This window comes from Rhipicephalus microplus, chromosome 1 (assembly GCF_043290135.1).
Source record: "Rhipicephalus microplus isolate Deutch F79 chromosome 1, USDA_Rmic, whole genome shotgun sequence".
NCBI classification, from domain to species: Eukaryota; Metazoa; Arthropoda; class Arachnida; order Ixodida; family Ixodidae; genus Rhipicephalus; species Rhipicephalus microplus.
This window is the reverse complement of record NC_134700.1, coordinates 145,513,510-145,525,593: the sequence shown is the minus strand read 5'-3', so window position 1 is coordinate 145,525,593 and position 12,084 is coordinate 145,513,510. Positions and strand designations below refer to the sequence as shown.

The following is a 12,084-nucleotide window of genomic DNA, read 5'->3' as shown; positions in this document are numbered from 1 at the left end:
GAGGGGATACATTTTTGCGCTCATAAGTAAACGCTCTTGAAAATCGCTCGGCACGCTTAAATTTTAACGAAAAAGACACAGCTTACAACATGAATGGGTTGAAATAATTGCTCACAAGCTGAAGACACCTCTACGTTCTTTTTTTTTTGATTGACTATATTCAGCAAAAAATTTTTTGTAGCTAATGCACTCGGACAATACGTGGAATTCCACCACAGTATAGTTGTTGAGAAGAGCCATTCTAAGGGCAGATTTGGGTAGAAATGGAACTTTTGCACGAGAAAATACATTTGAGAGCAGATAGAAGAGCACAAATTGCATTAAAACTTTCCTAACTCAATAGGAGTAATCACCGTTTACATACCTTTATTACCAGCTCTGGTTTCGCGCCCCAAAACCGAAGTATGAATATGAGGTGCGAGGCCGTGTAGGGCTCTTTATTTTGTTCATCTGGTGTTGCTTAAAAGGGTAATAAGATGCTCACTAACATTTGACTGCTTTTGGCAAAAAAAGCTAGGGGGTCAAATATGCTTCTACACGTGTGAAAAGTGGACCGTAAAAGATTATTTCAGTCTCTAATATACCGCAGAATTCATCGTCTGTAAACACTGCCCACCACCGGCCACCGCCATGGCGCGCATGAGGTCAAAGATTTGAGAAGCAATGCCATCGTCTGCTACTAAGCAGCACCTACCACACGTGACAAGTGTGTCAACTGTGTTGCGAGTGTTGCTTGCCGCGTGGTCCACACGTGTCACAGCGCCACAAGTGTCATGGCGGGTCGCCGGTAACATCGCCCTGTCGCCTGCCCCATCATCACCTTACAGTTGGGCCAGTGGTTTATGCAGCAGCAGAAGAGGCAACGACATTCTGAACGCTGCGCATTTTAAATTCGACTCCATCACCACCAGCTCAAGCGACGAAGAAAGCGTCGACTACGGTGTGAACCAAGATTCAAACGACCTTGAGGCGCGTTTACACTAGAGCGACACGACACTGACATAAGCACGACGAAAACACGAGGCAGACGCAAACCATCGGACGACGAGTCGCCCGCGGACGAAGTCGCCAGACCCCACGGTCAGACTAGACCGACGACGCCGGCGACGCCTCAAAAGACAGCATTTCATCGTAGTGTAACATGATGAGAGACCGAAAACTCCTGCAAAACGCATTCTCAGACCTGTCATCGGCGTGTTTTCGGGAGATCGGCGGCTGAGCGAAAATTAGCCCCATGTCTTCGCTTCAAATGACCACGAAGCGGAAAATTTTGGGGGAGTAAACAATGCCCTCTCCGAGGCGGCGCCTGAATAGGCCCCTCGAGCACCCAACGAAAGTCTTTTATTTGCTACCCTATTGTGTATCCACAACTCTGTCCCTCATTACCATGGAGTATGGCGGGGCTGCACTGTTTAGCCGGAGAAGCACAATGGCAGAGCGGGGAGCATGGCTGAAAATGAGGTGCAGGTGTGCAAGTTTAGTCGGTCTCGCTGGGTGTGCCACCAATGTGAGTACAAAATTGGCCGACAAAATACTATGAGAAAAAGGCACGAGTGGGGTCCTCGAACACCACCAGTAAACTGTTTGTGTCTTTGCAGTGTGTACTGGCAGACGACAAACGAAAAGACACTACTAAAAACAGCCCGTAGACAAAAATTGTTGTCGTGTTTGTCAAGTGTAAACACGTCCAGACGTTCGCGACAGGGCTTCCCCAGTGATAAGTCACTTTATTTCAAGCGGGACAGGCTGAAGTGAGCTTAAAATACGGGGGTCTGTTGACACTACCTTCGCAAGCAAGTGTTCGTTTGCCCAGTGGAATCAGTAAAACGTGCGGATTTTGTTCGCTAGCATACCTGCTCGCATGACTTGCAGTACCGAACACAATAAATAAGTGGTTGTAACAATGCTGCGTATTAGGACGATTGTTTTAAAGGCGAAGCGTTTCTCAGCAAACATTGGTGATATTGAGCGTATCTATCTATCTATCAATCTATCTATCTATCTATCTATCTATCTCTAGCCACCTACAAATTTTTCCTCTCCTAGTCATTCCAATAATAATATCGATAGCAATATTGGTATTGCATAACTTGACTACATGATGACCATTAGTGACTATTCATAACATGAAAATCATAATATGTATGTCAAGAATATCATAATTCACATGTAATGGTCTTGCTGCTCTTGCAGTGGTTTCGTTAACTAGACATGTTGCAAAACTGGTATATCATGAGAAAACTGCATGGCGAACGCAAGCGAGAGAAACTAACATAAAAATAATGATATGCGTGTTATGTAACAGTATGACTACATGCCACACATGATTCGCTCGCGGCTGTTTCGATAGCTTCCCATTTACCAAGTTCTGTATTACGGGGCGTGAATAGATGACAAAGGCATGTGACTGGTGCAAAACTTGATAATCATCAGCTGCGCGTTATGTTTCACTAGCTTCCCACATGACTACAAGTTTCACTAGCTTCCGATATACGAAGTTTGGTATTGTGGGACGTGAATTGATGATGAAAGTATAAGACTGGTGCTAACTTGATAATCATAAGATGCGTGTCATATAACAACGTGACTTCATGCTACGCTCATGATTCGCTCGCGGCCGTTTCGCTAGCTTGACATGCACCAAATTTGGTATTACGTGACTCGAACGGACGATATAGGTAATTGACACGTCCAAACAGCATAATGTTGACATGCGTGTCATGTGCCACCATGATTACATGCCTCACTCATGATGGGCTCGCGGCCGTTACGCCACCTTCACATAAGCCAAATTCGGTATGACGTCACATGAATGGATGGCGAAGGTATGTGATTGGTGCAAACACGATAATCAAGAGATGCGTGTCATGTGAGAACATGACTACATGCCACAGTTAAGGTGCCAATACATTTCGACGCGACGCGGTGCGCGTGCTGGCCGGCGTTCATTTCGTCGCATCACGTCGGCGTTGCCACGCCAGGCGCCGGTCCTGCCATATACTTCCAGGCGCACGCCGTGCTGCGTTGCTTTCACGCATGCGCATATCAGTGCGTCCACCGTCCCTCCATCACGAAAAAAATGAGACGTCCCAGTCAGCTATGGGCTGTGCAGACGGCCCACGACGACGCCATAAGGCTCGGCATGACGTTGCCGATGCGGACGCGTCCCGCCTCGGTCTCACACCAGGCTTGTGGACACTAACAATAGTTTGTGAATGAATTAATAGAAAACAAGAAAAAAGTTTCAGAGCAGGGTTTTTCAAATATTTGATACTTGATATGTGATTAGACAACGCTGAATTTCACTACTACCATCGTTTGTTGGTTGACAGAAAAGTCACAGCATATCCACGAAGTGAATAATGATGAGTGGGGCTAAGCGCCCATCAGCCCGTCCGTTCGTTCGCTCTTGCTTCCATCTGTCCGCGTGACCATCCATCCGTCCGTCTGCTAGTCTGTCTGTCCATCCGTATAAGCGTCCATCTAGTGAACACTCCTAGTAACGCCATCTCCCATCTCGAAACCCTGGTCGCACCCCACTCTAAAACAGGTATGTGCTAACGGTGGCTACATACTGTCACGTGCGTCGTCGTCACTAGAAGCCACAGAAGACGAGGATGCGGCCGACAAGGTTTATTAGCAAGGAGGCGTACTTGTGCCTCACGCTTTGGACACAAAAGGAAAACTAACAGGATCGGAGCGGCGTGCCTATGCACAGTTGCCGTTCCACCAAAAGAACAACCCACAGCTTATGTGCTGCCAGTTATTTAAGCGCTGAAAAGACAACACAGAACATGCGCACATCTATCATCAGATACTGCACTGTCTGCTACTATGGGCCCATCGGAAGTTAATCGCAGTCCGCTCTAGCCTATCTAAAAGACGCGACGGCTGTCGCTCTATAGTGGCAGCTGCGCAGAACGGCATGGCACGTGGCATTGCTTCCCCCTTCAAAAAACATCGCCTCGATGTTGAAAGCAAGCACTGAAGTCATGAGGTGCTGAAGTTTTCACAAAACAAATAGAGGAACAAGCGCACATGTCTGCTAGCGCGCATAATAGGGTTTCAAACGCACGACGTGAACAATTTCAGACCGCACACGTCGACGCTGGGAGTCTGTCACACCATCCGGGACGATTTCATAGATCAGTGGCCCTACGCGACGAACAATTTTGTAAGGGCCAAAATAACGCCGCAGAAGCTTTTCGCCGAGGCCTCGTCGGCGAACTGGTGCCCATAGCCAAACTTGTTCACCGGGTGTGTATTCCTGATGGCGGTGTCGCAGGTTGTAGTGTCGGGCATCCGTCGCTTGCTTGGTTGCCATTCGCAGTCGAGCCAGCTGCCTGGCCTCTTCAGCGCGTTGTTGAAATATCGCTACGTCCGGGTTCGGGTCGCCTTCGTTTAGGTGCGGCAACATTGCGTCCACAGTCGTTGTCACTTTCCGTCCGTAAACAAGAGCGAATGGTGTCTGCCCGGTTGTCTCCTGGGCGGCCGTATTATATGCGAAGGTGACATATGGGAGCACTTCATCCCATGTTTTATGTTCGACATCGACGTACATCGACATCATGTCCGCCAGGGTCTTGTTGAGCCGTTCTGTGAGACCGTTAGTTTGCGGGTGGTATGCGGTAGTTCGGCGATGAGTGGTGTGGCTGTACCGCAAAATGCCTTGCATCAGTTCGCAACAGAAGGCTGTCCCTCTGTCAGTGATAAGGACCTGAGGTCCACCATGGCGCTGGACAATTTGGTGAACGAAGAATCTGGCGGCTTCTTCAGCAGTGGCTCGAGCAAGGGCGCGGGTTTCTGCTAGCGAGTCAGGTAATCTGTCGCCACAATGATCCACTTATTTCCTGCGGTAGACGTCGGGAAGGGTCCCAGAAAGTCCATTCCGATTTGTTCGAAGGGCCTTGTTGAGGGTTGAAGTGGCTGGAGTAGTCCAGCGGGTTTTGTTGGCGGTCTCTTGCGGCGTTGACACTCTCGGCACGTCCGTACGTAATGCGTGACGTCTTCTAGAATGCGCGGCCAGTAGTAACGCTCACGGATCCGCGAAAGCGTTCGTGTACACCCAAGATGCCCGGAGGTTGGTTCGTCATGTGACGCCTGCAAGATTTCCTCACGCAATGACGCCGACACGACGAGAAGGTAGGTGCTCTTCCTAGAGTCGAAGTTCTTTTTCACAAAGACACCGTCTTTTAAGCAGAATGTGTGAAGAGCACGCCTGAAAGTTTTGGGTATCTCCATACGTTTTCCTTCAAGATGTTCAATGAGACAGTTCAGTTCAGGGTCGGCCCGTTGTTGGGCGGCTAAGTCGGAAGCGGTGATAATGCCCAGAAAACTGGCATCGTCGTCTGCACACGGTGGTGGTTGCTCAACCGGGGCTCAAGACAGACAATCTGCGTCGGAATGCTTTCTTCCATTCTTGTGCACTACCGATATGTCGAACTCCTGGAACCGCAAGCTCCACCTTGCGAGACGTCCAGATGAATCCTTTAGGTTCGCAAGCCAGCATAAAGCATGGTGGTCGGTCATGACGGTAAAAGGCCTGCCGTACAAATATGGGCGGAATTTGGAAGTTGCCCACACAATTGCCAAGCATTCCTTTTCGGTCGTGGAATAATTGTACTCTGCCTTAGACAAAGATCGACTGGCGTAGGCGATGACGTGTTCTTGTCCATCCCGCCTTTGAACAAGAACGGCACCGAGGCCGACACTGCTGGCGTCGGTGTGGATTTCTGTTGCCGCGTTCTCGTCAAAGTGGACCAAAATGAAGGGCGCTTGAAGACGTCTTTTGAGCTTCCGAAACGCTTCTTCTTGGGGTGCCTCCCACACAAACGAGCTGTCTTCTTTCGTTAGACGTGTCAGGGGCTCGGAGACCTGCGAGAAGTCCTTGACAAAGCGCCTATAGTACGTGCAAAGTCAGAGGAAGCTTCGGAGGCTCTTCTTTTCGCGGGGCTGCGGGAAGTCTCGAACTGCAGCTGTCTTCTCTGGGTCTGGTAGAACGCCGGCAGAACTGACGACGTGACCAAGGAACTTCAGCTGCTCGTAGGCAAAACGGCATTTTTCGGGCTTTAACGTAAGTCCTGAAGCCTTAAGTGCATCAAGTACCACTTTTAACCTGCTGATGTGTTCCTCGAAAGATGGAGCGAAGACTATGACGTCGTTCAAATACACCAAACACGTTTGCCATTTCAGGTCAGCCAATACGGTGTTCATTACCCTTTGGAAAGTTGCTGGGGCAGTACAAATCCAAATGGCATGACTTTAAACTGGTATAGTCCATCTGGTGTAATAAACGCCGTCTTTTCGCGATTCCTTTCGTCAACTTCCACCTGCCAGTAGCCAGTCCTTAGATCCATAGATGAAAAGTATCTGGCATTGCAGAGACAACCGAGGGCGTCATCAATTCGAGGGAGCGGATACACGTCCTTTCTCGTCACCTTATTGAGTCGGCGATAGTCGACGCAGAATCTTGGAGTGCCGTCCCGTTTTTTCACGATCATTACAGGGGAAGCCAACGGGCTTTGGGAGGGCTCAATGATGTTGTCATGAAGCATTTCTTGTACCTGTTTCCGGATTGCCTCGCGCTCTTTCATGGACACACGGTACGGCGATTGATGACTTGGTTGCACATTTTCATCAGTTATGATGCGATGTTTTACAAGCGTTGTCTGGCGGATCTTGGGTGACGTGGCGAAACAATCCTGGTAGCTATAGAGCAGTTTCCGCAGCCTTTCATGTCTTTCCAGGGGCAACGCCGGATTCACGTTAAAGAACACGTCGTGTGTACGAGGATGGAGTGTGTCGTCGATCGTGAGTACATCGCTTATGTCCGGGATGGTCTCGAATAGTGCCACAGTGGTGCCCTTTGCAAGGTGACGATATTCCGAGCAGAAATTAGTGATTAGTACACTGACGGTTCCTTCAACGATGTGAACGATTCCTCTGGCGATAGCCAAACCTTTTTCAAAGAGCAAACTCTGGTTGGCCTCGACCAAACCTTCCGCGCAGATGCAGCAGTCAGCGCCCTCGGGGATGACAGCACTCGAGCGTGGTGGCATAGTGACGTGCTCGTCGAGAATCATTAGCTCTGCTGATAATGCAGGACTTGGATTTCGCGTGACGCCCGTATCTGGTGACAGGGTGATTGTTTGCGCTTGAAGATCTATGATTGCTTTGTTTGCCGAAAGGAAGTCCGCACCGAGAATGACGTTCTGAGAGCACTGGTCCTGGACGACGAAAACAGTAGGGTACGTATGCCCTTCCATATCCACACGAGCTGTGCATCTTCCCTTTGGTGTTATGACGTGACCGCCTGCTGTTCGTACCTGCGGGCCTTCCCACGAAGTCAGCACCTTCTTCAACTGGTCGGCGAACACCGCACTCATGACGGAGAAGTCAGCACCGGTATCAACCAACGCAATTACGTCCCGGTTGTCGATTTTCACTGCCAGATTGGTCGATTTTACCTTGGCGTTGCAGGTCTGTCGTGGTGTACTGTTGCGGCTTGAACGGAACTTAGTGCTGATATGTCGCTCGTGTTTCTCACATGCTGCAGGTAGTGTTGCTCCACTGGGACTTTCGGGCGGGGGAGGTTCTTCAGGGGTGCGCCGGGCAGCAACCACACCACGATTGGTTGCCGTCTTTAGTTTCCCAAATGAGGTCTAGGGGATCTTCCCCGTGATGCTCCTGTGTTGGCAGGGTATGGCGATGGGTAACGACAAAACGGAGGCGACGGTGACCCGCGGCGGCCCGCTGGCAAACTTTGTTGCTGCAAATAGTCTTCAATCTCAGCTGGCCTTTGACCAGGTTGCGGACGTGAAGCGCCGACGTGAAATCCACGTAATCAGAGGTTCCTATAGAAACAGTTACAATACAAGTGGCCAGGTTCACCGCAGTGGAAGCAAAGCGGGCGATGGTCGTCATTCCTCCACACGTCGGACTTTCTAGGGACGGCTCTCTTGGCAGGAGGTCGGTAGACATTTGGTTGTGGGCGTGGCGGTGGAGAGTACGTCGGTTGGGCGGGGCGCACCGGGTTGCGCGCGGCAGCGGCGTACGACATGATTTGTGGTCCTCGTGGAGCCCACTCAGGCTCCTGGCTTGGTGGAACTAATGGTCCGGTTCCCAGCGCCTGTTGAACTTCTTGTCTGACGACATCGCTCAAGGTCGCCACTTGAGGACAAGAACTCGGGAACATCTTCCGTAGTTCCTCTTGCACAACAGCCTTTATGGTGTCACGAAGGTCGCTGACGGTTACAGCATTAAGCTCGACTGACGACGTACCGCCTACCGGAGCAGGGCGTCCATACTGTCTCCGCCGCACATCGAGAATCTTTTCCATGGCGGCTGCTTCCGTTACAAATTGGGAGACAGTTTGCGGTGGATTGCGCATTAATCCAGCAAAAAGTTCTTCCTTCACTCCTCTGATAAGGAATCCAAGTTTTTTTTCCTCTGGCATTTCCGGATCTGCTCGACCCAACAGATGCTTCATTTCTTCGACGAAGACAGCGACGCTCTCGTTAGGCAGCTGGAAGCGTGAATGCAGCTGCCTCTTCGCCCGTTCCTTGCGAGCGACGCTTGAAAACGTCCGAAGAAGGCTGCCTTTGAAGTCCTCCCACGTGCTAAGCACGGATTCGTGGTTGATAAACCAGGTACGCGCAGACTCTTCCAGTGTGAAGTAGACCCACTGCAACTTCGCTTCGTCATTCCACTTGTTGATGGCCGCCACGCGCTCGAACTGTTCCAGCCAGTCCTCGGGGTCGTCGCACTGAGTTCCGCGAAATTTAGGGGGTTCACGGGGTTGCTGCAATACGACGGCTGTTGGCAACTGGGCTTCACTCATCTTGAAAGGCCTGGCTTCTTTCGTGGTGGGTAGTTTTTCTGGAAGGAGGCCGTGCTCCGGGGGAAGTCCTAGCTGTCGGCGGCTTCTTCTCTGGTCGTCTTCCTTTGCTTGGTTAGGACTGGTGTCACGGCTGCGCGAGGGGTTACTGAACATACCCAGCACCTCCACCAGATGTCACGTGCGTCGTCGTCACGAGAAGCCACAGAAGACGAGGGTGCGGCAGACAAGGTTTATTAGTAAGGAGGCATACTTGTGCCTCACGCTTAGGTCACAAAAGGAAAACTAACAGGATTGGAGCGGCGTGCCTATGCACAGTTGCCGTTCCACCAAAAGAACAACCCACAGCTTATGCGCTGCCAGTTATTTAAGCGCTGAAAAGACAACACAGAACATGCGCACATCTATCATCAGATACTGCACTGTCTGATACGATGGGCCCATCGGAAGTTAATCGCAATCCGCTCTAACCTATCTAAATGACGCGACGGCTTTCGCTCTATACTGGCAGCTGCGCAGAACGGCATTGCACGTGGCATGAAACATACATATATACATACATACATACGTACATACATACATACATACATACATGCATACATACATACATACATACTTACATACATACATACATACATACGTACGTACATACATACATACATACATACATACATACATACATACATACATACATACATACATACATACATACATACATACATACATACATACATACATACATACATACATACATACATACATACATACATACATACACACACACATACATACATACATACATACACACATACATACATACATACATACATACGGAAGAGGGACAGACCCACGCCATAAGGAGCTTCACCCCTACAATAAATGTAATTGTAGAAGAACCTTCTCTGCCATTTCACCACTTTAGTTCAACTAGAGGAATGAAAGTGTTCAAATCAAAATGTATAACTTCTAAAATTGAACGAGAACTTCAGTGGCCTTCACTGGCCTCAGATGCGACAAAAATAGGGGAATCGTAGCTCGGACACCACAGAAATCGCAACGATCGAGAGCTCCATTGCAAATAGGAAGAAAGAGCAAGATGTGAGTCATACAAACAATGCCTCTTGAATGGTCAATCACACGTGAAAACACCGCCTGAATTAAAATACGGTGGCCGTGTTTCGCGCATACTTATGACCACCAAGAAATGCCAGTCATCCCTTCCTTCAAACTAGAAAGCATCGCAAAACTTTGTGACAAGAGAGAGAGAGAGAGAGAGAGTGAGAAAGGAAAGGCCGGGAGGTTAACCAGATATTAGCATCTGGTTTGCTACCCAGCACTGGGGCGGGGAAGTAGGGGCTAGAAAGAGGGTGTAGATAGAGAAAAAAAACAAAAAAAACGCACGCACACTCATAAAAAATGAAAACACACACAGGAAGGGCGTCCTAGCTACAACTGTTCAGTAAGGCCAGTCGATCGCAAAAAGTTTAGTAGCGCTTTCAGGGCCCCCTTCTATGAAGTCACATCCTGACGATACTGCAGAATTCCCTGCTCCGACAGAGGTTGATCATCTAATTTTTTGAGTTCCTTGCAAAGGCATAGTCGTTGTTCACTATACGCTAGGCACTCACAAAAAATATGTTGAATTATTTCCTCTTTGCCACAGTGGCCACAGGCTGCGGTGTCGGCCATCCCGATGCGGAAAGCGTAGGCGTTAGTAAACGCAACGCCCAACCAAAGCCTACATAACAGGGTCTGGTCTGCTCGGCAAAGCCTCGACGGGACTTGAAGACTTAGTGTAGGGTCAAGCGAGTAGAGTCGGGCATGGTTGAAGTGTGGCTGATTCTATTGTGATGTGGTTTGCTGGCGAGCAAGCCTGCGGAGCTTTCGTGCAGCATCTGTCCTAGAAAATGGTAGTCGCAGTTTATGATCTTCTGTGTGGGCTGAGCGGGAAGCTTGATCGGCCCGTTCATTGCCGATGATTCCGCAGTGACTGGGCAACCACTGAAATGTAATTTGGTGCCCTTTCTCAGTCAGGTGGTGTATAACCTCTGCTATCTCTAGTAGCAGCTGCTCGTGTGGTCCACGGCGTAAGGCTGATAGTAGAGACTGCAGTGCCGCCTTCGAGTCGCAGAAAATAGTCCACTTGCGTGTAGGTTGATCAACTACAAATTGCAACGCGGCACGAAGTGCTGCCAATTCTGCTGCCGTTGATGTTGTTGCGTGAGATGTCTTGAATTTAATTGTCGTGGCCAACCTTGGTATCACTACTGCTCCTGTAGAGCTGTTTGGCTGAACCGATTCGTCAGTGTATATATGTGTGGAGTCTTGATATTTCTCATACAAGAGAAGTAGTGTGAGCTGTTTAAGAGCCGGTGACGACAAATTGGCCTTTTATGGACGCCAGGTATGTTATAATAATCATTGGTTGAGCGAGGCACCATGGCGGAGTCACAGGTCTAGCGGCAGGAGAGAACGAAGCTGGGATCGACTCACTATGTGCGGTCACTGTTTTGCAGTAAGATGTGCATGGTCGGACCACTGGTAGAGAGGCTACGTGATGTCGAGGGGTTCGAGCAAGGTGTCGTATATGTGTCCTCAGCACTTCCACATTAATGTGGGCCTTAATGAGGTTGTCCCTTGTGATGGCGATAGTTGCCGCTGTTGACGCACTTTGGGGCGAGCCTAAACATATTCGGAGTGCTTGAGCCTGGACACTTTGAAGCATTCGTATGCTTGTTTTACTTGCCTTGGTTAACACAAGTAGGCTGTACCGAAGGAATCCAAGGAAAAGAATCTTGTATAGTCGCAACATAGCAGTTGTGGACATTCCCCAGTTCTTTCCAGCGAAGAACTTGAACAAATGACAGATGCCTGTCAATCGCCTTCTTATGTATGATACATGTGAGCTCCATGAAAGATCTCTGTCAATTATAACACCTAGGAACTTGTATGATCGGAGGTGACGTATCCTTTCGCTGTTTATCAGAACGCTGTAGTTCTGCATTGGTTTGCGCGTAAATGCCACAAATGCACATTTCTCAGAGGAAATTTCCAGACCTCGTTGACGGAGGTAAATAGCAATTTGAGAGGCAGCTCTCTGAATTCGCGCTCGCAGTTGTAGACGTGTTACTGCAGACGTCCAAACGCAGATGTCGTCCGCGTACATTGACAATCTGATAGTACTTGGCAGATGCTCATTGAGAGCTATTAGCGTCAGGTTGAATAGTACAGGGCTAAGTATGCCACCT

At 49.3% G+C, this 12,084-nt stretch overlaps 1 protein-coding gene across 1 annotated transcript; it reads right to left on the bottom strand.

Moving 5' to 3' along the window:
* Nucleotides 1-5,916: 5,916 nt before the first annotated feature.
* LOC142765791 (uncharacterized) lies at nucleotides 5,917-7,385 on the bottom strand. Its single transcript, XM_075867488.1, has 2 exons — nucleotides 6,438-7,385; nucleotides 5,917-6,036 (listed from the first exon to the last, which is right to left on the bottom strand). Exons 1-2 carry the CDS (start codon nucleotides 7,383-7,385, stop codon nucleotides 5,917-5,919), a joined length of 1,068 nt encoding a protein of 355 aa, XP_075723603.1.
* Between the last annotated feature and the right edge of the window lie 4,699 nt (nucleotides 7,386-12,084).

Coding starts and splice junctions, on each gene's coding strand:
- LOC142765791 (XM_075867488.1), bottom strand. CDS start 7,385: ATGAGTGCGGTGTTCGCCGACCAGTTGAAGAAGGTGCTGACTTCGTGG. Junction 6,037..6,437: donor ACTATCGCCGACTCAATAAG/GTGACGAGAAAG, acceptor GCCTACGAGCAG/CTGAAGTTCCTTGGTCACGT.